Source organism: Chelonia mydas, chromosome 7, assembly GCF_015237465.2.
Source record: "Chelonia mydas isolate rCheMyd1 chromosome 7, rCheMyd1.pri.v2, whole genome shotgun sequence".
Taxonomy (NCBI): Eukaryota; Metazoa; Chordata; order Testudines; family Cheloniidae; genus Chelonia; species Chelonia mydas.
In genome coordinates, this window is record NC_057853.1 from 88043376 (window position 1) to 88066890 (window position 23515).

At 37.4% G+C, this 23515-nt stretch overlaps 1 protein-coding gene across 4 annotated transcripts in view; it reads right to left on the minus strand.

Annotated features, from left to right (window-relative positions):
- PRKG1 (protein kinase cGMP-dependent 1) overlaps positions 1-23515 on the minus strand; it is an 855891-nt gene that overhangs the window by 637472 nt on the left and 194904 nt on the right. The window contains exon 1 of one of the 4 annotated variants that reach the window (XM_043551314.1): positions 14592-14964. The exons of 2 other annotated variants lie outside the window; for them this stretch is intronic. In XM_043551314.1, coding sequence (XP_043407249.1) covers positions 14592-14667 — 76 coding nt within the window. In that variant the 5' untranslated portion in view covers positions 14668-14964. Of the gene's footprint in view, positions 1-14523; positions 14965-23515 lie in introns of those variants that run through there. One more of the 4 variants, XM_043551315.1, reaches the window with a different exon arrangement.

Genomic DNA, 23515 nt, shown 5'->3' on the forward strand with positions numbered 1-23515 from the left:
AGTGGAATGATCAGATGGGCCTGACTGAGATTGTATAAAATCTTGCATCAAGATGGTCTCATGGCATATTGCTGGCCTTCAAAGTAAACTTCAGAATTTAGATTGTAAGAATTATTTATCCCCATCTGATTTAGACTCCCTCCAAGGGGCTTTGAATCCTTTTTAGAAAGGTTGTTAAGCAAGATAAGAGAGGTAGACTAGCATGTGGTCTGGCCTTCTTCATCCCCACTAGATTAAATGTCATAACTATCAATTAACATCAGGTAATCACTATTTTCAGGTCTTTAAGCTTTACCTTTTTAAGATAAATCTGTCTCTCTTGTTCCTGAATGTTTATTTTCTCCTCTTGGACTCTCTTTTTGTGTGTGTTTCTCTGTGTGGAATTTGAAACTCTCAATGACTCGCTTACAGAAAGTATCCATTATCCAACTTTATTGTTCTGGGTGATTTTAAATTTATGACTTGGTTGTGGGATAGGGAAATTCTTCATCTGTCTTCTCACTTAGTGAAGGAGCTTTTCCTTTAATTGCCCCTAAATCTCTGGACCAGGTGGAAAATACCCCAGGTTGTAATTTTCAATACTTTAAAATTAATTTTGGTTGGAGGTGCTGAATGGCGATGAGGTGGAGAGCCACTTTGCCTTCACTTCATCTAGAGGGACCAGTGTTACAGATTATACTGCAGTCCCGATTTTAAATTGGACCTGTTTTTCTAATGACTTTTAAAACAGATAGTGGTCACCAATCTCTTTCAGGTAAATTTTTGCTCATCTGCCACATTTTTATGGGAGGAGATGGGGAGGGTAATGGGGAATATGGGTTCAGGCACATTTTGCCCCATTCCTGACATTATAAGTTTGAGAGGAGTTAAATGGAATCCTTTAGGTAAACTCAAAATCAAAGACATGTGCATCCAGTGATCTGTTAGTTTTGAAGAACCAACTATCAGACCTTAAGGAGGTATTCCATATCTGTATTGTAGTCACCGCCCTTATTAAGAAAAACCTTCAGGATGATTTTGCTATCAAGAAGGATGGTTTAATCTTTTACAGGATGAAACTATCTGGTATGATTTGGAAAACGCTTCAGTTATAGGAAACTGCTTCAGACTGTTGGAAAGCAAAAGCTTTTAGAAATAACGGTTAACTGGATTCTATTAGAAAATTAATTATTTTTAGATGGGAATATAAAATTTGTGAAATACGAAAAATATCAAATGGCCCTTTGGAAGGAATTTGAACTTGCTGCCAAGAAAAATTCATTTATTTTATTTTGGAAGTTATGGCTATATAGATTCAAAAAATATTTGGAAATTTTAATAAGATAAAAAGGACCTTTATGGTTTTACAGATCTTAATTGATTTTACCCATGTGAGTCAGGCCAGGCTTGAGAGTTGCCACATTACATACTGCAGACTTTTATTAGCCATTTGACAAATAAAATGGCTGTCTCCAATCTTGGCTCAGAAGACTTTCCTGATTAGTTCAAAAACTGGAACATTTGTTATGCAGCAATGTTTCAGTTACATGGATGGGCAGTTGCCTTTTTTGCCTGGTTGATGGCAAAAAGAAGAAAAAAATTGTGTGAAATTAATGCTCTTTTCAAGTTGAAGTGGATCAATTTGTTCCTAATGTTTGTAATTTTATTTATAGGCACGATTTCAAAAAATGTAAATGGACTCTAGGAGCATCTTTGCTTTTATTTTTGCCATGGGAGGATATTAACTTTTGTATGTATTTTGTTGAGCATTATGACTAAGATGATTATGATTAAGATACTGGGTTAATAAATTTGATTTGAATAATGGAAGAGAATGAATAAGGAACTGTAAGAAGAAAGTGCACAGTTCAATTAGTTTAGTAGCATTATGTTGCAACTAGAACTGTGCATAACTTTTTAGTTTACAGAGGATTCTGTGAACTTTATTCAGTTTTTAACGTTGGGTTCACACCAACTCAAGTTTCCTTTGAGTTTCAGGCTCAAATGAATAAAAGAAAATTGAATTGAAGCCAACCTAGACAGTCATTTTCAGCATCAGAGCTCTGGCTGCAGAAGGGAAGCGAGTTAAACAGAAGCTGGGAACTCTATAGGGGCAGCATGTTCAGCCACCTATGGAAAGGAGCATCTACCGTCACTCTCCCATAAATGTGAAAATCCTGATAGTCCCCAATCAATCGCAAAAAGGGTTTTGTTTCCACCTAAATAAGAGGTGTGTGCATTTTCAACCCCACTCTTAGCTTACGCAATTTCTTGTGCATAGTTATTCGCTTTAAATTAATTCAGCAAAATATTATCAGCTGCTTGTTTAGCAGCTTGCTTTAACAAATAAGTTAGCTTTGTTTATCGTACAGTACAAATGAAAGAAATCTCACTCTCCCAAGATGCAATCCACTAAAAAATAACCATGGCAACACATTAACTTCAGAGCTGATCTCTGTATTTCTAGTTTATAGGATTCTACTGGCCTTTATTAGGTTATATTTAACTTGAAGCCATGCCTAATTTGTCCATTTTCAATGAAAATTACAGACTTTGTCCATTTTGGATTTAATTCAATAAAATCATAATTTTGATTTATAGTTGTTTACTAGTGTGAAAGCACTTGATCATTAGTGGATTAAATGTGACTCAGTATTGACCATCACCAATTAACTGACATTTCTGATCAGTCCCTTGACCAATAATATTTCTTCACATAAAATGGGGAGCTTTGCTTTCAAATTTTCATCTTTAAGATATTTAATTTAACTGTGATCTTTTCTATCGTGGTTAGAATTTCTTATTGTTTTTGTCCATAATCCACTAAAGCCAGAGGAGCTCTGTCTGAGATTTGGAGACACATACAGCATGCATTTTTAGGGAAAACTGACATTCAATCTACCAAAGCCAACTGTTCACCTTTCTAATAGCTTTATTAGACTCTCTTCTGGCATCAAGACAGGTTTCAGAGTAGCAGCCGTGTTAGTCTGTATTTGCAAAAAGAAAAGGAGTACTTATGGCTCCTTAGAGACTAACAAATTTATTTGAGCATAAGCTTTCGTGAGCTACAGCTCACTTCATCGGATGCATTCAGTGGAAAATACAGTGGGGAGATTTATATACACAGAGAACATGAAACAATGGGTGTTACCATACACACCGTAAGAGAGTGATCACTTAAGGTGAGCTATTACCAGCAGGAGAGCGGGGGAGGGAACCTTTTGTAGTGATAACCAAGGTGGACCATTTCCAGCAGTTGACAAGAACGTCTGAGGAACAGTGGGGGGGGGGGGGGGTTGAGGGGGGAATAGTTTTACTTTGTGTAATGACCCATCCACTCCCAGTCTCTATTCAAGCCTAAGTTAATTGTATCCAGTTTGCAAATTAATTCCAATTCAGCAGTCAACCAGAGACTGCTGAATTGGAATTAATTTGCAAACTGGATACAATTAACTTAGGCTTGAATAGAGACTGGGAGTGGATGGGTCATTACACAAAGTAAAACTATTTCCCCTTGTTAATTCTCCCCCCCCCCCACGGTTCCTCAGACTTTCTTGTCAACTGCTGGAAATGGCCCACCTTGGTTATCACTACAAAAGGTCCCCCTCCCCCGCTACTCTAAGGCTATTTCTATCACTTGATGAATATCTTTGCACTCGGTGTAAACAGCTGTAACTCTGTCCAGTTCAAGAGGGTTAATTCTTTCCTTCTCAGCCTAGGGAAGGGGTTTGCACACCCTGTCACATACCATACCCTACAAGAGTGGATGTCAGTAGATTAGGCAGAAGCCCGGCTCCCTGCCACCCCAGGGACAGGGTCTGTGCTCCCTGTCACAGAATCTTTTCTGCACGATGTTTTGGGATCATCTGGGAGCAGGGTTTGAAGCACTTCTGCCCTTACACCCACAGATGCCCATGGACTTGAAGGAGGGTGGGGCCATCTGCATAGCATGACTTTGTGGCTGTCTAGCATCCTGCTTTACCCTCTCCCCTGTCCTATGGAGCTGCTCTATCAAGGAAGTCTCCATCATGGAAATACTAGCAAATAAATAGTCCTTGCCATGTGAACTATAGAAACAATGAAACTTTTGTGCAGAGGGCCAAACGTCATTAGCCTTCAAAGCTCCTCCTTAAACAGCTTGTCTCACCACAAGGATAAAACCTGAACATGGATGTGTGGCGTCTATGCACTCTCCCAACAATGAAGCCCTGTTTTATACAGCACAAACAAATAAGTGCATTTCCCATGATTTGCCTGATCAAGCCTCATCTTGTGAAGTTGTTGTAGTGAGCCCAGGGTCTGGGAGATGAGCAACCTGCTTCAACCTGCTGTCTTGGGAGACCGAAAGAGAAAATATATAGATGCATCTCCAAGGAGCTTATATGACCACCCAACCAAGGTATAAACGCACCCTAATTAAGCTGCATGAAAAAATGGAATATAAATAAAGTTATCTCACAAGGACATTTAAATATAACTGGTTATCTGAAAGAACAACTCCAGATAATTCAATGCTACCTCTGACTGACTCATGATATGGGGCATGTTTGGATTCCTGACAGTCCACCAAACCAAACCATGATGCTGTGTGGAGAGGAGGTGGTTCAGCTCAAGAAGACAAAGACCAAGACAATGAGGAGGAAGAAGAAGAAAAAAGATCCTGGGAAGCATGCCACTTTATAGTTCCAATCAGAGAGGGATCACAAAAAGACTACCAAGCAGAAATGAGTGTCAGGATAATCGTAACAGCTCAAGCCTGGGGCTTGCTATTAGCTGGGCTGTAGGAGGCAGTCACCTCCCACTTTGTTTTTCAGTCCACTGTCAGCAGCATAGACCAATCAGGATCTGATCTCCCTGGACTAGCATACAGCAATCTGCAATCAGCCGGACCAGCAGTACAGCTGGAAACCAGCTATCAGTGCAGTGTACGACACAGAAAGCTACGTTATACTCCACTTGAAGCCATCATTCACATTCATTGCCAAAGCAGTCTTAATGGTGAGGTTAAAACAACAATGGAGCTTGTCAAGGGTAGGCACACCCTTAATAAAGACTCTGTTCATTCAAACATGCAGACACTGAAATGTCACCTGTGCAATAAGTAGGATTTTTTTTAAAAGAGTAAAAAATTTCTCCTTAATTCATTGTCAGAAAATATTCTGAAATTTGAAAACTACAGTAAATCATTTGCATCACAAAACCTCTGCTGAAAACCACATCACCTGTATTTCAAACAATATTTAGAGTTCTGAACTTCACTGAGCTAATTAATTAATATGAATCAGTATATGTGAACTTTGACCATTTTTTTAAAACAGAGAAACTGACCTATTATTCCTACAGCAAAGTAGTTAATTGCCTCAAAAATACTGACCAGTGTTCATGAACAGTTCGATTTTTTTTTTCCAACTGCAATGAAAGCCATCTGTTCCAGAAAATTCATGAAATCTGCCATGTGGTTCATTTCTATATTGAAATGGAGATTTTAATGAGGAAAAATGTGGTAAAGTGCTGAAAGCTTCATTAAAGCACACTATTTTTGCTTGCAGGCAGAAAAATAGACATCTGACAGTGAAGTAAAGTCTGACCAGATTTACTGTGCTGCGTTTACCTGTATTGTTGTCTTTCTAGGTATTAGAAGATTCATGTAGTAACCAAACTCATTCTGTATATGCTAATTATGTGTTGAATCTGAATTATTTTTATTCTAATAAAAATAGCATTTGCAAACTGATTAAATCTCCCAAGTCTGACTGCAAAAAGGCACAGCAGTATTTTGTGTTAACTTTCAATGCACAGTTACTACTAATGCCAAAGAGTACTGTACATTTGAAAGGGGAATAAAATACACAGCTTCTGGTTTATTCTAAAAAACAAAAACAAAAACCCAAACATGTTTTTGTAAACCAGACTGTATTTAAAAAAGTATAATTTACTGCCAACATATGGACCTGATGGGGAACTAGCAGACTCTTAAAAAAAAAAGCTCACTACTATCAGTCTAATAAATGTTGAATGTTTTTCCATTTTCTATACCTGCCAATTAACTTTTTTTATTTTATTAAATCAAGTGTTTGCCCAGGCTTAGAAAAACTAAAACAAACGTATAAGCACGCCTTGCTTTTGTGCTCACGCAGTTTATTAAGCCAAGATGACTTCCTGCACTGCATGAAATTGAAAGAAATGGGACCTAAGTCAAAAGAGAGAAATTGTATGAGAATTTGGAAGAGAACAACAGGAGTCTCCAAATCCATCAAATATAACGAACTGAACTTGCCAGTGGTTGGGAGTGAGTTGCCATTTCCTACTGAATTACAGACAAGACTTTCAAAAGTAATTACTGATCTTGAGTGGGTCAGTTTCTGCATTTCCAAATTAAGACACCTTAGCATGATTTTCAGAGAGTGGGTGCTTAGCCCTTTCTAAAAATTAGGTGCCTTCAAGGTGTCTAAAAAGGCACACAAAGATCACTAGACAGCGACACTTCTGAAATTGTGATCTACTTTAAATAGGCCCTATTTAATTGTAATGATCTTGACCCAGTATAAAACAGATCTAGCATGTAACATTAGACCAGGCCAGCTCAAAGTGGATTACTTTTGGACATAACCCTGCAAAGCAATTTGAAGGTAATTAGCACATGCAGATCCTTCAACTGAAGAGTTCCAAAGGACCAATTCAGGATGTCTCCCCCGCTTAAGCTACCTTAACTTCCAAATGGGGATAAAGGAGTCAAAACATTTGATCACATGTACTCTCCAACTGTGACAGCAAGTCTTACTTTGGTTATCCCTGATTACTGGGAGAAACCCTTAGAGCCCTGGGTCTTCTCTCATTTAGATCAAGCACTGCATTATTTTCTGACTGGCCCTATAAAGGTAGCTTAAAACAATCTTTACTTCCCTCCTTTGATCTTGTGCATACACACCACAGCCAGACAAGAGGATCCAACATATGGTCAAAACAAAAAATAAGATAAAACATTTTCTTCTTAATATACTGAAGTTCAGATGTGTGACCCTCACTAGGATTAATAAAAACTGCTCATTTGTGCAAAAAGTTGAGAATATTCTACAATTCTCAATTCTGGTACATTTGGTGTAGTCATATTAGGGAACAGGGGCAGCCGTTCCATATAGGCAAACTAGGCGGTCTTCTAGGGTGCCAAGTTAAATGGGGCGCCAAATTTGAGGAAAAAATCTAATTAAAAAAAATGAAAAAAAAATGAAAATAAAAAAATACATATAAAACAAAGATGTCATTTAAATTTCTGTGCATTTACGGAGGGAATATGAATTAATTCATTTCTCTACATTTCTGAGAATTTATTAATGTTAAATCTTTAATTTACTGCAAAAATAAATATTTTAGCAAAATTACTTTTTAATTTGTGACGTAGGGTCAAGATGACCCACTCTGTAATTTTGATAAGCAATAACTCAGCCACAATGAAACACATCAGCCAGGAGTAAGAGCTGCAATGCTAGTGACACCTAACTCAAATATACATCAAGGTCACATAGCCAGAAATTCATGTAGAGTGGAGATATTGTGAGTTGATACATGTCAAATGGTCATTTTAACATACATTGTGAGTAGATGGTTAAGAATCGAGTGAATACTGTGGAAAATTGTGTTTCTTGGTGTCAAAGAATAAAGAATAACATCTTTCAGCAATGTAAATGCAAAATGTGAGTATCTTTAAGCGTTATTAAACCTTAGCATTATTATTGGGTTGTATAATTATGAACTTTTCTTTGTTATAACTGGTTCACATGTAATAAATAAGGTCCATAAAAGAAAAGGAACAGCATTAACCCTTAATAGACTATGAAAGTGATGATATCACACTCCAAGCGGGTAACCATGAGAAAGCGGATCACTTTCCAAACAACCGGTGTCGGGTTATAATGTTGAAAAACCTCATTTTGTTTCCATGTAAATGCTGTAACTAACTGTTCTAATAGTAAGTGAGTGTATGTTACTAATCATTGAATCTTTAAGCAGTGAAAAGACACGTTGGGATGGCTGCAATATGGTTTAAATCACCAACCATGTGGTGGGTGTCTCAACCATCCTTAACGCTATAATGCTTGCAGCCAGGAGCACAGTACACAACAATATTCAAATGCCCATGACAGAAAAAGAACAAAGAAAACCCTCAGGAGCTGAGTATCGTAAATGAAAGGCTGAGAAGGAAAAGGACCAAGCAAAACAGCAAGGATCCTTCCTGAAATATCTTCTCTTTAATCCAAATAAAGATGGAAACAGTTCACAGCATGCAGATGGAGGAATTTTATTTGGAGAGGAGGTTAGCTCACATCTGCATGGAAGCGGTTTGGAACATCAAGATGATGGAAATTTACTTCTAGATGGAGGCAGCTCACAGCATCAGACTGATATGGAAGCGGAGAAAATGTATTCATCTTCAGAGACACATGCAGTAATTGAAGTAAATGAAGTAGAAGGAAAGAAAAGGATGAGAACGTTACAAACAAGTTACAGTATGGGGGCCCAGCTTCATGGCCCAGATGTGATGACAGTGTGCAGCAAATTCTCGTAGAACATGGACCTGAACAAGTTCATGAATTTCCCTTCCCTAAGGATGGAAATAAAAGAAAATTATCTGCTCAGCATTACAAGAGGAAACTCAGTTGCTGCAGCTCGTCAAGGGCCGCCCCTGCTTGGGAAACTTTAAAAAAATGGCAAAGCATATAGAAATGCCATGAAGCACCAACGCTGTTTAAATTACTTAACCAAGCAAGGGAAATATACTATTACAGTAGAACCTCAGCGTTATGAACTGACCAGTCAACCACACACCTCATTTGGAACCAGAAGTACGCAATCAGGAAGCAGCACACATATACAGCAAATGCAGTACAGTATTAAACGTAAACTATTAAAAAATAGAAATAAAAATAAAATAAAAAGAAATCAGCATTTTTCTTCTGCACAGTACAGTTTCAAAGCTTTATTAAGTCAATGTTCAGTTGTAAATTTTTGAAAGAACCATAATGTTTTGTTCAGAGTTACAAACAATTCCCAAGGTGTTCGTAACTCTGAGGTTCAACTGTACATGATGCACACAATACAGAGAAAGTACACTAGCAATAAAACTTGATCTAAAAAAGATGAGACCATAATAAAAACGGAACTAAAAAGGAAGATTTCAGTCTGAGGTTCTCTATACACTGTGTGAACAAAGGATCGAAGATGTGTTGGGGAGGAAGTGGTATATAGTAACTAGGGCTGTCGATTCATCACAGTTAAGTCATGTAATTAACTCAAATGAATCACGATTAAAAAATTAATCACAATTAAATGTGTGATTAATCGCACTGTTAAACACTAGAATACCAATTGAAATGTATTAAACATTTTTGGATGTTTTTCTACATTTTCAAATATATATCCATTTCAGTTACAACACAGAATACAAAGTGTACAGTACTCACTTTATATTACTTTTTATTACAGAAATTTGCACTGTAAAAATGAAATAGTATTTTTCAATTCACCTCACACAGGTACTGTACCATGAATGTGCAACTTACAAATGTAGATTTTGTTTTTAGTACATAAACTGCACTCCATAACAAAACAAAACTTTAGAGCCTACAAGTCCACCCAGTCCTACTTCTCGTTCAGCCAATCGCTAAGAGAAACAAGTTTGTTTACATTTACAGGAGATAATACTGCCCACTACTTATTTACAGTGTCACCTGAAAGTGAGACCAGACATTCACATGGCACTTTTGTAGCCGGCATTGCAAGGTATTTATGTTCCAGATATGCTAAAAACATTCATATGCCTCTTCATGCTTCGATCACTATTCCAGAAGACATGCTTCCATGCTGATGCTTCTTTTAATAAGTAAGTAAGTAAGTGTTAATAAAATTTGTGACTGAACTTCTTGGAGAATTGTACGTCTCCTTCCTTCCATGGTTTTACCAACATTCTGCCATATATTTTGTGTTATGGTAGTCTCAGATGACGACTCAGCATATGTTGTTTGATATAAGAACACTTTCATTACGGATCCGACAAAACATAAAGCAGGTTCCAATATCAGATTTCTAAAGATAGCTATAGCACTTGACCCAAGGTTTAAGAATCTGAAGTGCCTTCCAAAATTTGAGAAGGACGAGGTGTGGAGCATGCTTTCAGAAGTCTTAAAAGAGCAACACTCAGATGTAGAAACTACAGAACCACCAAAAAAGAAAATCAACTTTCTGCTGATGGCATCTGACTCAGCTGATGAAAATGAACATGCATCAGTCCACACTGCTTTGGATCGTTATCGAGCAGAATCCATCATCAGCATGGATGTGTGTCCTCTGGAATGGTGGTCGAAGCATGAATGGACATATGAATCTTTTGCACATCTGTCATGTAAATACTTTGCGATGCTGGCTACAACAATGTCATGCATGTGCCTATTCTCACTTTCAGGTGACACTAAACAAGCAGCTTTATCTCCTGAAAATGTAAAAAAACCTGTTTGTCTGAGCAAGTAGCTGAACAAGAAGTAGGACTGAAGTAGGCCTTAATGTTTTGCATTTTTTATTTTTGTACATAATTTTTTTGTACATAATTTTACCTCTGTAAGTTCAACTTTCATCATAAAGAGATTGCACTACAATATTTGTACTAGGTGAATTGAAAAATACTATTTCTTGTTTTTTACAGAGCAAATACCTGTAATCAAAAATATAAAGTGAGCACTGTACACTTTGTATTCTGTGTTGTAACTGAAATCAATATAATTGAAAACATCCAAAGATATTTAAATAAATGGTATTCAATTATTTTTTTATCACGCGATTACTTTAATTGCCCGACAGCCCTACTAGTAAATAGAAGAGACTTTGTGACCAATGTAAAATTAAATCCATTTAAAGTAGCAATGCTTTGCTCCCTTACAGCCTGCCTTTTCTTCATAATTAATTTACACTGAAATCATAGTATTGCATTAGTGACATCAAAATCATTCCCATGGCAATTTTTTGAGGCACATGTGTAGGACAAAATAGAAATGGGGTGCCTCTTTCTAGCTCATTTTTCTCTTATCTCCTCCTATCCAGTTAATCCCAGCTATAAAAATTTCCATTAATTGTGTGTTGTCTAACTGCCACTGTTAATAGTCTTGGATGGTGCCATGCTTTCCTGAGCTGGTCATTGCTGTCAACAGTTAGGCCTGCCTATGGAAGGCCAAAACAGCATACCAGGAGATGCAAGGGGGTACAACATTCAATGAATTTTAAATAAAAGGGAAAGAAAAGAGCCCAGTTTTAAAGGGCCATGTCAACTTAATCATATTTCTGTCTGAAAATGTTGTTCCTACTATAGTTACGAAAAAGCATCCAAGAATATGAGAAATGAATGAACATAGATGGAAATAAAAATTTCTATTACCATCAGTTTATGTATTTTGTGCATTTGACAGCACGTTCTGGTAGTCAAGTTTCACCATCCCCCATAATCAGTAAATTTTCCACTTGCCAAGATGAGGAACATCATAAATGTCAAGAGCAGATATATATATTCAATTTTTAAAAGATTTTTTTAAAATATATATATATATATATATATATATATATATATATATACACACACACACATACATACACACACACACATCCTGGTATTTATTTAAAAGCAAAAATTGGGATTTTAACTTTAAAAAATGCAAACTGACAGTGTCCCTTTAACAGTAGAAACTAAATCAATATTACTTTTAACACAAGCCAATAGAGTTCTCACCACTTCCCCCCTCTGGTTCAAGCTCTGGAAAGTCTGATGGTGTCATCTTTGCGACTAATAAGCCAAAAAAAAAAAACCCCACAAAAAGCATTTACTTTAAACATACTATTTACCATGAGCACAAAGGGAAGGTATAGATCATGTTGATAGATCATGAGTATTGAAAATCCTTGCATCACTATGAAAAATATTATGATAAGGGTATAGGTTATTGCCAAAGGCAATGAACAATATGCCATCTGATTATTGTGAGCTGAGCAGTCTGGCACCTTGGAGCTAGTTTTGGCACCAATGTAAAACATATTTCTGTTGGTTCAAGGAACCAGTGGCAAAAGTGTAAATGTAACTTTTGAACAGAAATAGAAGTACTTTTTGGAAAAGTATCTGTGTAGTATTAATAGTCCTCTGTGCCAGCTAAGCAATAGATAGTTCTCTAGATGATCTTGGGAATATTTACTTTCTGCATAAAAATAATAATGTAGTATATCAATCATTTATAAAAAGAGTCTGTGTTTAGCTTGGATCAAGTCCTTAAAACTATTATTAGTTCTAAAATAGTTTAAAAAGTAAGATTTGGAGCCGAACTGGGTACAATCTTTTTTTAAGAAGTTCTATATATAGCACCCATTTCGACTGGAGATAGAGATGAGTAGGGAAAGTTCTTGTGTGTATATAAGATGAGAGAGAAGCTAAGACTCAGAAGCAGTTCTGCTACCCAATAGCTGGAAGAAAACAAGAGGAAATTCTAAGAAATGAGTGTGAAGGGGCAAGTACAAGAAATCTCACAGATCCCAGAAAGCACTGAATTACAGAAGAAGTAACAAAGGACTTAGAAAGGAAGATACGTCTGCACATAACTTACAACTACCCATATTTTAGCACAGAAATTTCATTTATTTACTTCAAGTTGCTGAAGCATCTATCTGAACCTCTAAGCACCTTCAAGGATTTAAATACAGACATTTAAATCAATCTAAGTCTTAAAAAAAAGAACTTAAAAAAAAATCTTCCACCATATTAAAAATAAATTTCTCCCCCACTGAGGCCCCAACTCAACCGACCCTCATAGGGCAAGCCTGGGAAAATACTGTATATAGGCCTTGTAGATGACCAGATGATAGAAGTTCCAGAGTCACAGGCCCCGTCTGAGTTAACACCGCTATTAGGCCTTTTTTATTTAAAACCTGAGGTCCATAAACTTGAGCAGCAGAATTGGTCATAACTGCTGTGGGATCACAGAGATGAAAGAGGAAGCCTAAGATAACAAGTTTCAGAGTGGTAGCTGTGTTAGTCTGTATCAGCCAAAAAAAAAAAAAAAAAAACCGACGAGGCACAGGAATTCCTCATTTACAGCTTTATAAGTCAAACCTGACACTTTCAACAAAGACTCTTGGACATCCAGTAGTAGCCAAAAGCCCAACATGACATCAAAGTTGAAAGTATTTTCCCCTCAAAAGAGGGAGTAAATTTGTTCTCAACTGTACTGAGCTTTGATTTAAAGATCAGTTGTGAAATGACTATCAAGCTCTTTGGGAAATCTGACACCCAGAAAGTCCCCTTGCTGAGTTTAGAAGTCAAAAGTGGCTCTGTGCTGAAGGATCTTTTTGTTAAGGCTGGAGGCAGCTGAACCATTGACAAATAATATGGGACCACCACCCCCCAAAAATGTGATACTCAAGATCACCGTTTTCTAAATAGCTGTGGTGGACATCTCTCTACATGAAGGAAAGTGATGTATGTAATCATTTACAGGACTGCTAGCCATTTCTAAATAAATCTTCTTCTTTTGGTGGTCTGCTAGGCTAATCCAACCACAAGGATTCTTATTAAATGCGAAGATCTGGCATTTTTCATATTTCTGAATCAGAATTCAGTTTGATTGGGAAGCTTTGTTGTAACAAAGACTGATCATAGCTTACTGCTCTTGCACGGCAACAATATTTCTCTCCACCTTTACACTGTAACATAATAATTTGAGAACATAATGGTGGGCAGAATGACCACTGGGGAACACAAGGGAAGCTGCAGAATTCTGAACCAATTGCAGCAAAGTTCTAATCACCCCAGGACCAGATTTCTAAAAGTAATTAGGCACCTAAAATGCACACAGGCACTTTCAAAAGCACTTACGAATTCAGCTCTCATTTATTTAAAAACACCTCAGTGCCTAAAGTCCCACTAGGTTCCTTTCTGCATATTCAGGTAAATAAACATCTATAAAAATCCCACTGTTCTAGCATTATGCTTGATTAACTGGTAAGGCTAGGAAACCTTCAGTCTGGAATAGTAAATGAAAATTCACAGGACTTCAGTTTTCACCTTAATTGAAAAGCAACATTGTTTTAAACAATCTGATCATAAAAACAACAAGGAATCTGGTAGCACCTTAAAGGCTAACAGATTTATTTGGACAAAAGCAATTTTCCCTCTCTTGGTATTGACACCTCCTCATCAGTTATAAGGAGTGGACCACATCCACCCTGACTGAATTGGCCTTGTCATCACTGGTTCTCCACTTATAAGGTAAACTCCCTTCTCTTCATGTGCCAGTATATTTATGCCTATATCTGTAAATTTTGCTCCATGCATCTGAATAAGTGGTTTTTTACTCACAAAAGCTTATGTGCAAATAAATCTGTTAGTCTTTGAGGTGCCACCAGACTCCTTGTTGTTTTTGTGGATACAGACTAACACAGCTACCCCTCTAATCTAATCAAAGTTATCTGAAATAATCATGATGGACTCTGATTATTCTAGATGTCACAGGATTTACGTACCACTGGGGTGCCTCCTTGGGACTGTATCTGGGGATTAGCTCCACTGAGGCCTGAGATCCCTTGCTCACCTTGTGGCCTCGCCTGGTTCTTTTTCTGGGCCTCAGAGTGCTCCTTCTTCATGACTTGGCCCTTTGTCAAAGTCATTATAGTCCTCCCCTTCTGGGGTGTCCCATTCTCACTGGATCAACTGTCCTCATACTCTCCAATCCATGGCAAGATCCTGTAACACTTTCCCAGCCACTTGTAGGGGAATCTGGGCCTGCCCACTAGTTCAGGTTTCAGGCCAGGGACCCTAACTATGGGTCACTATCACTAACTATGATCTCATTGCTCCCAGACCCTGTTGCTATTTCCCCGAACTCCTTCCTATTTCTCTGTTCTATCTTCTAGTCTCCTTATCCTCTGGGTTTTCCAGCTCAAACTCCCTCATCACAGTACCCTGCTGTTTTCAGTTTGCTGGCTTTTTATAAGCTCAATTTACCCTTGCCCAGCTGGTCTTCATCATCATTTAGCCTTTCAAGCCCTGGCTCTCCCCCAGGTGCAGCCTATCCGGTGAATTAAACTAATCTAATCTGCTCTGCCTTGTGTGGGATGGACACAGCAACATAGCAGATAATACTTTTTTTCAAATGCTTTACATGAAACAGATTCTATAGAAGTTGCATAGTGAAAAAAATCATAGATCAGTAAGGTATCATTCTGTTCTAAACTGATAAGAACTTATCCTTTCAGCTTGCGTGATTTTAGGTTTATATAAAAGTGAAAGTTTCCACTAAGATTTTTTATTATAAAAATAAATAGTTGTACAGTGAATCTGAGACTTTGAATTGTTTCCATCATAGAGGAAAAAAAAGAAGTGTGATAATGTATGCGGATGGGCACTGTCCCACTACATGGGCTGCCAGTAGAAGCTTTGTTTTACATTAACTCTGAAAATAGAAAAAGATAACAATGGTGTTTTGACTAGGAGGACTTCACCAAAAACATTTCTTGCATTCAGTGATGAAAACAGAAAGAGCATATAAACTTTGCAACAAGGGATTACTCTTCAGGTACTGTCAAAATATTGCTACAGTTTTATATTAGCATGAATTTAATAGAAACGCATTGCTCCACTTCCTCATAAGTTGTGCGTAAAACAAGAACATATTTACTTAGAGAGATTTGATATATGTACATAATATTACTAAGTCATAAATAATATAAGGTGATGTATAAAGTATTCAGAAACAGTGTATGTAAATAATTTCTAATAAATACAATGCACACGGTCAGATTCTAATACCATTGGCACTAGGTATGCTGAATGGCACTTTACTCTGAAAGTAACTTCACTGAACTCAGTGTGAGAATTACCAGGGTCTACACATCATGAATAAGGCATCAAACTGGCCCACAGAACTCAAGGGCAATGCCACATCTTTTCACCTGTCCTAAGGAAAAAAATGAAATTGAGGTGTACACTCTTACCCACATCTATATATACATATATAGATATATAACAGAGGAAGAAGTAGGTGTCCAAATAATTCTATGTAACTTCATTATCCATTGGTTTTGTAACCTATTTCTATAGTCACTTCTCCCACAAATGGTACTTTTTTGAACTCTTGTATGTATGTCTGTTAATGATCTGCTTTGGGTGAGTGGGGTTTGATATTGTCTGTTCTAATTTCTATTACTGTTTGTTATTCCACTGGCTGACTGACTTTCTAAGTGGCTTAGGTCTGCTGCATTTTTTCCTTTAAAATTCCCTTATTTATTTTTAGTGTTGTCTTTGTAATGATTGATTAGTTTCATAATAAGCCTTTTTTGTGTGTGTGCAAAGGTAGTAGGGAAAATGGCGCTACTTTTCCATTTAGAGATTGTGTTCTAAGTGCAAATCTTTAGGATTTTTTTTCTGACTGGTTTGTATTTAAAACCTTCGGGTGACCATACTCATTCAAACACCTTCTAAAGCATGTTTATTAAAATAACCGCTCTTATGCTTAACTCTTATTTTCACAGGTTTGTGACAAGAATTTTTTTTTAAAACAATGATCTTGAGTGACCTCAGGCATGAACACACTTGTTTTGTATTCTTGCAATGAAGGCATGTCCCTTTGGGGTTTGCCATGATGATGATGATGATGGTAAACTATTCACCATCCTCCCAAGAATCTTCCCTTCTCCCCTTTCCAATAATTCGGTGAAGAAAAGTATCTCTAAAGTAATATTAGCTTTATTGGTGAAAGCAAGGATTGAGTGAGGGCTGGCGGCCTGTAAATTAGGAAGAAATAAGTCAGCTCAGTTCTCTGCTTCAAAGAGAGCTATGTAGTTGTTGTGTGGTATTTTAATCTAAGTCAGAGAATATTTTGTTGTTCTGCAATACCTTATTGACTTTTCCCCCTCAACCCCATCTTTTTTGAACTGTTAGTAATTTTTTTGAAGATAGGAATATGAATGACAAAAATAAAATTTATGTAGGGAAGGGACTTTGCAGATTGACACTTACAAGAGGGTCTGTCTGGTTGCAAGAACTTCCAAAGCTTTTCAGGTCTGTCCTCCCCATGAGTGAGAGCTAGTGAAGGTGTTGACTGTACTGTGGAGAGGAAAAAGAGTCTTCTCTCATTCAAGGTAGCAGTGAGGCCTGGATTCAGAGGTCCAATAGGCAAGGCCTGGAGGTGAATTGTGATATTTTGTGCAGCTTACAGCCTTATGATGGGGCTACTTTTCCTTCTGTGCTTAGCTAACTTATGCCTCCTGATTTCTGAATACATATTGGGGTTGAGAGGAAAGAAGCTGGTGAAGTGAAGTTCTCCTCAATAACAGAGTTTGGGATCCTTGTCCTTTCTATTCATGCATAAAGTGGGTAGGCCATGAATAGATGGATAAGTTAAAAATCAGATATCTTCAGACGGTTCTGCTGGCTTTTCACACCATAAAGATCGGTCCCACAGCTGGCTTCAAGGGAAAGCCATACATCTGGGCATTTCTGAGGCTGGACTCCCTCATAGAGCTGCCATGATTGATGTCTGGTGAGGTACAGGAGACAAGTGTGCTGAGCTAAAATGAAAAGGAAGGAAAATCTCTGTCCACTGATTGGCTGTTCTGGTATGAGGAGCAACCCACAAGATTTTAATCATTATCCAAAACTATTAAACTTTCTCTCATTTGTCCTTTGAAACTGCAGTATTTTTTCCAAGATAGGAATTGCTTGTACATTCATTCTTATGGATTGCTACGACCCCTATTCCAGTGCTAATAAATGTCATTATAAAATAGGGTGACCAGACAGCAAGTGTGAAAAATCAGGACATGGAGTGGGGAGTAACAGGAGCCTATATAAGAAAAAGACCCAAAAATCGGGACTGTCCCTATAAAATCAGAATATCTGGTCATCCTATTATAAAATAGCAAACCGCTGTCATATTAATCTCATTAACACACTTAATATAGTCTACTGCATCATGTGTCACTGTTTCAGACAGCAATATTACATACCTAGTAAACAGCTGTTTTTTAAGAAATTAATTATCATTCTCTATTAGACGAGAAGGCTGTTCACAACCAGTTCTGCTGTGCTATTTATTTCTGAATTTGTTAATGTGACTCATTATGAGGCCATATGTTGGATTTTGTCTGTAAGGCCAGTTTAGGGGTTCAACTGAAGTATGTTGTCACTAGTAAATCACAACATTTCACCTTCTGAGGATTGTTCATTTGGACACTGCTTCTACATTTTCCTCACAGACCTGACTGATATGCACACCTGTCCTTAAAAATTGTTCCCTTGTATTCATGACTGTCAACTGCCACACTGTTTCTGTACCATTCGGGTGCCAAGCAAAAACTATTCAATCAAAATTACTTGTCAGCATTTGGCAGCTGGAAAGACAGTTTGTGGAAGTATGTAGGAGTATAACTGGATTACAGCTATTCATTTACTTTCCAGAACAGAAGCAGCAAAAATAAGATTCATGCAGAGAGTAACCCAGTCAACCAGACATTCATTGCTGACTATGTAGTTACACTAATTAAGGAGACCAACCATTTAATTTTCTTAAAAGGATGATGATGACTTTCCTAAGCTACGTGTATTCAATCAACCCTGCAAAAAGTTACCAGAAAAAGAAACATTTTTTAAAATAAAATTTTAAGAATCCAATCAGGGATAGGTTTCAGCAGGTTGAATGACCCCATATTCACAGTCTGAACTGGGGCTAAATAAATAGACTAATATTACCAAAGTCTGAATAAAGTGCCCTACTGATGGTGGCTGAATGTCATTGTGGAAACTTCACCTTCATTATGAACACTTGTTTTAAATCGCCGATGCTTGAGTTCACTGACCTATTTGCAAGTATTCCTCTATTTATGGTTTTGAAATGAAATTTCTTACATTAAAGCAGGGGTTCTCAAACTAGGGGTCAGGACCCCTCAGGGGGTCGCGAGGTTATTACATGGGGGGTCGCGAGCTGTCAGCCTCTGCCCAACCCCGCTTTGCATCCAGCATTTATAATGGTGTTATATATATAATATATAAAAAGTGTTTTTAATTTATAAGGGGGGGTCGCACTCAGAAGCTTGCTATGTGAAAGAGGTCACCAGTACAAAAGTTTGAGAACCACTGCATTAAAGGGTTCTGTGAACCATCCAAATAATCTGCAAGAAGGCTATTCAAACACCTCCCCATCTTCCCTAGTTCCAAGTATACAAAGTTATTTGGAACAAATCCGCTTAAATTACAGTTACCTAATCTTTGTACATATAAGTTTTGAAAATGTCAGCAATTATCAGAATAACCTCAGGATTCAGGGGGGGGAAAGTGAGACTAGAGATCTGATGTTTTTCTGAAATAACTTAGCAGGAGATGGTGACTTCTGTTTAAACCTTCCGAAGAAAAAGTAGTTTTCAAACAAAGACAATTTACCAGTTTAATTAAAATGCTATTGAGAGGATTATTAAATGTCTAAATCAAGGAAAGATTCCAGAGGAATACACAATCTATACTTCTATTTATCTAAGCAAAACTCCAGTTACAAAAGTAGATATATAAACATATTAATTGGGTCCAGATCCTGCATTTCTTCTGCACCCAAAACACCCACTTGAAGAAGTTTGTGTGTGTAAACAAAACATGAGGCCACCCTTAATGTTACATTTTTCTGTTCTCTTAAAAAATCTATATACTGCTTCCTCACATTCATCTGGAGAGAATCCATGAAAGGATCATTTCATGCACCATTGAAATTCTATATTTTGTCCTATTCCTACCTTCCAAACCTACATTGTCTGCCTCTTCTTCTACTTTTATTTTAGAGTTATAATAGAAATGACATTTTGAGCTTCCTACCTAGGGCCTGCTCCTGTGAAATGCTGAACATTCTCAACTCTCACTGAAGTCAACAGAGGGTGAGGACAAGCAGCTCCTCACCCTTATTTTTCAGACCTATTCTTAAATCAAATATCAATATCTATTTATATTAATGTTCTAGCATGCTTCACAGATCAAGTAAAACACAAATCCATTTAAAGTATCCACAATATGCCATAAATTTTAAGCTTATATTTACTGACTCAGGGATTCCAAAAGTCTAAAATATGAATGGTGGGAAGATGCAAATGAGTAAAGGTCCAAGGACAAAACAAGAACTAGAACAATAGACTGTATAAGCCAATTATATTACAAAGGTAAGAACAAGCAAGTCAATGTAAGGATACGTACGCAAGATAAACTTGGAGTTAATTTACTGCTTGACTGTAAACCAGAGAATGGAATTTTCTGGACTAAAAATATTGCTTTTTCTAGATTTCCACACAAAGGGGGCAGAAAATGATTTCTCATATTACTATTGCTGGCAGAAATGTAATACGGTCTGCCTTCTACCTGAGTAAATGCATTACCCAATGCATTAACACAATATGTCTGCTATTTTTCTATATGAGAACCAGGACATCATGCTTGTGCTTTAGTGACCTTTCCTGAAATGCAGATAATTCACTTCCACGGTTATTAATAAACAAAGGATTGTTAAAAAATAAATATGAAAGTTTCAGAGTGGACCAAACTAAGTGCACTGCTTCAGCTAGTAAATTGAGGCAGATTGAGAAAAAAAAATCAACCAAGGAAAGAACATATACAGTTGCAACTCCACATTTTTATTATACATTTAAATAAATCATTTCAATGTATCAGGGTGGTAACTAAGAACATGTGCAAGAACCCTCAGAGCTTTCTTCTGTTGCTAACAAATGTTTAGGCTTTTTGTCACCTAGCACACTGTATATGGAAAGTACAACCAAATGTTACAAAAACAAATGATAAATCAGTGATAAATGAAGGAGGAAATTGAAATTGCCTGATTAAGATAGCACTGAAGTTTTCACCAATAATGATACAATGTAAACAAACACTTGGTACTAAATAAAAGTCAAACTGAAGTTTTGAGTCATACTTTTGCTTTGTTTCAATTAAATATTCCTTTACTTCAGTATTTTTTTTAAAGTTTAATGTGATATTTCCTTCATAAGTCTCTATCCTTTGCATATGTGATGTCATAGTGGTACATTGACAGCATATTCAAGTCAACCACCTCTGCCTTCCTCAAATTAAGGCATATGGATAATCTGAAGTGGGTTAGCATAGTTGCTGTATTAAATGGATGCATGTTTTAAGTTAAATACATTTGTTAAATTATTTTAAAATGGCAAATAGATGTAGAGTCATAATTATACACCTAATTAGACAATTGGTCCACAATGCCTTTTTATTTTTCCTTTTTAAAAAACTATTGACTTGATTTTAGTTATTATTCACTAATGATATAAAGAAATGCCTGGTTTAATGACACGTTTCAGAGTACAAGCCGTCTTAGTCTATATCCGCAAAAAGAAGGTGGGGGGCTGAAGGTGACAGAATGTGGCCCTCTACACAAACATTCCACACAAAGATGGACTACAAGCTATCAGGAACAGTATCCCCGATAATGTCACGGCAAACCTGGTGGCCCACATTTGTGACTTTGTCCTCACCCACACCTCTTTCACATTTGGGGACAATATATACCTTCAAGTCAGCGGCACTGCTATGGGTACCCGCATGGCACCACAGTATGCCAACATTTTTATGGCTGACTTAGAACAACGCTTCTTCAGCTCTCGTCCCCTAATGCCCCTACTCTACTTGCACTACATTGATGACAACTTCATCATCTGGATCCATGGAAAAGAAGCCCTTGAGGAATTCCACCATGATTTCAACAATTTCCATCCCACCGTCAACCTCAGCCTAGACCAATCCACACAAGCGGTCCATTTTCTGGACACCACTGTGCTAATAAGTGATGGTCACATAACCACCACCCTATACCGGAAACCTACTGACCACTATACTTACCTACATGCCTCCAGCTTCCATCCAGGACACACCACACGATCCATTGTCTACAGCCAAGCTCTACGATACAACTGCATTTGCTCCAATCCCTCAGACAGAGACGAACACCTACAAGGTCTCTATCAAGCATTCTTAAAACTACAATACCCACCTGCGGAAGTGAAAAAACAGATTGACAGAGCCAGAAGAGTACCCAGAAGTCACCTACTACAGGACAGGCTCAACAAAGAAAATAACAGAATGTCACCAGCTGTCACCTTCAGCCCCCAACTAAAACCTCTCCAGCGCATCATCAAAGATTTACAACCTATCCTGAAAAATGATCCCTCACTCTCACAGATCTTGGGAGACAGACCAGTCCTCGCTTACAGACAGCCCCCCAACCTGAAGCAAATACTCATCAGCAACCACACAACAGAACCACTAACCCCAGGAACCTATTCTTGCAACAAAGCCCGATGCCAACTCTGTCCACAAATTTATTCAAGTGACACCATCATAGGACCTAATCACGTTAGCCACGCCATCAGGGGCTCGTTCACCTGCACATCTACCAATGTGATATATGCCATCATGTGCCAGCAATGCCCCTCTGCCATGTACATTGGCCAAACCGGACAGTCTCTACACAAAAGAATAAATGCACACAAATCTGACATCAGGAATCATAACATTCAAAAACTGGTAGGAGAACACTTCAACCTCTCTGGCCACTCAGTAAAAGGTTTAAGGGTGGCAATTTTGCAACAGAAAAGCTTCAAAAACAGACTCCAACGAGAAACTGCTGAGTTTGAATTAATATGCAAACTAGATACCATTAACTTGGGTTTGAATAGAGACTGGGAGTGGCTGGGTCATTACACGTATTGAATCTATTTCCTTAAGTTAAGTATCCTCACACCACCTTGTCAACTGTCTAAATGGGCCATCTTGATTATCACTACAAAAGTTTTTTTCTCCTGCTGATAATAGCTCATCTTAACTAATTAGCCTCTCACAGTTTGTATGGTAACTTCCAACTTATCTGTATCTTACTATATGTTCCATTCTATGTGGCACCTTAGAGACAAACCAATTTATTTGAGCATAAGCTTTCGTGAGCTACAGCTCACTTCATCGGATGCATCCAATGAAGTGAGCTGTAGCTCACGAAAGCTTATGCTCAAATAAATTGGTTAGTCTCTAAGGTGCCACAAGTACTCCTTTTCTTTTTGCGAATACAGACTAACACGGCTGTTACTCTGAAACCGTTCCATTCTATGCATCTGCTGAAGTGGGTTGTAGCCCACGAAAGCCTATGCTCTAATAAATTTGTTAGTCTCTAAGGTGCCACAAGTATTCCTGTTCTTTCTTGGTTTAATCTAACTCAGGGTAAATTCAGAGCATGACAAATACAGGACGGAGGGATTTACTTATAGTAAATGTTTTCAACTCCAAAAACATATTGATGTGATATATATCACTAAAGATTAAAATGCATTAGAGCTGAAACTAAAATATTGATTTCTATCAAAAGCTGCCAGTCCTAGTAACTCATATTCCTTTGAATGAAAATCTATATATTTCCATGAACATATTTATTCTGAAAGTGTAAAAAAATATTCTAGTTAATTT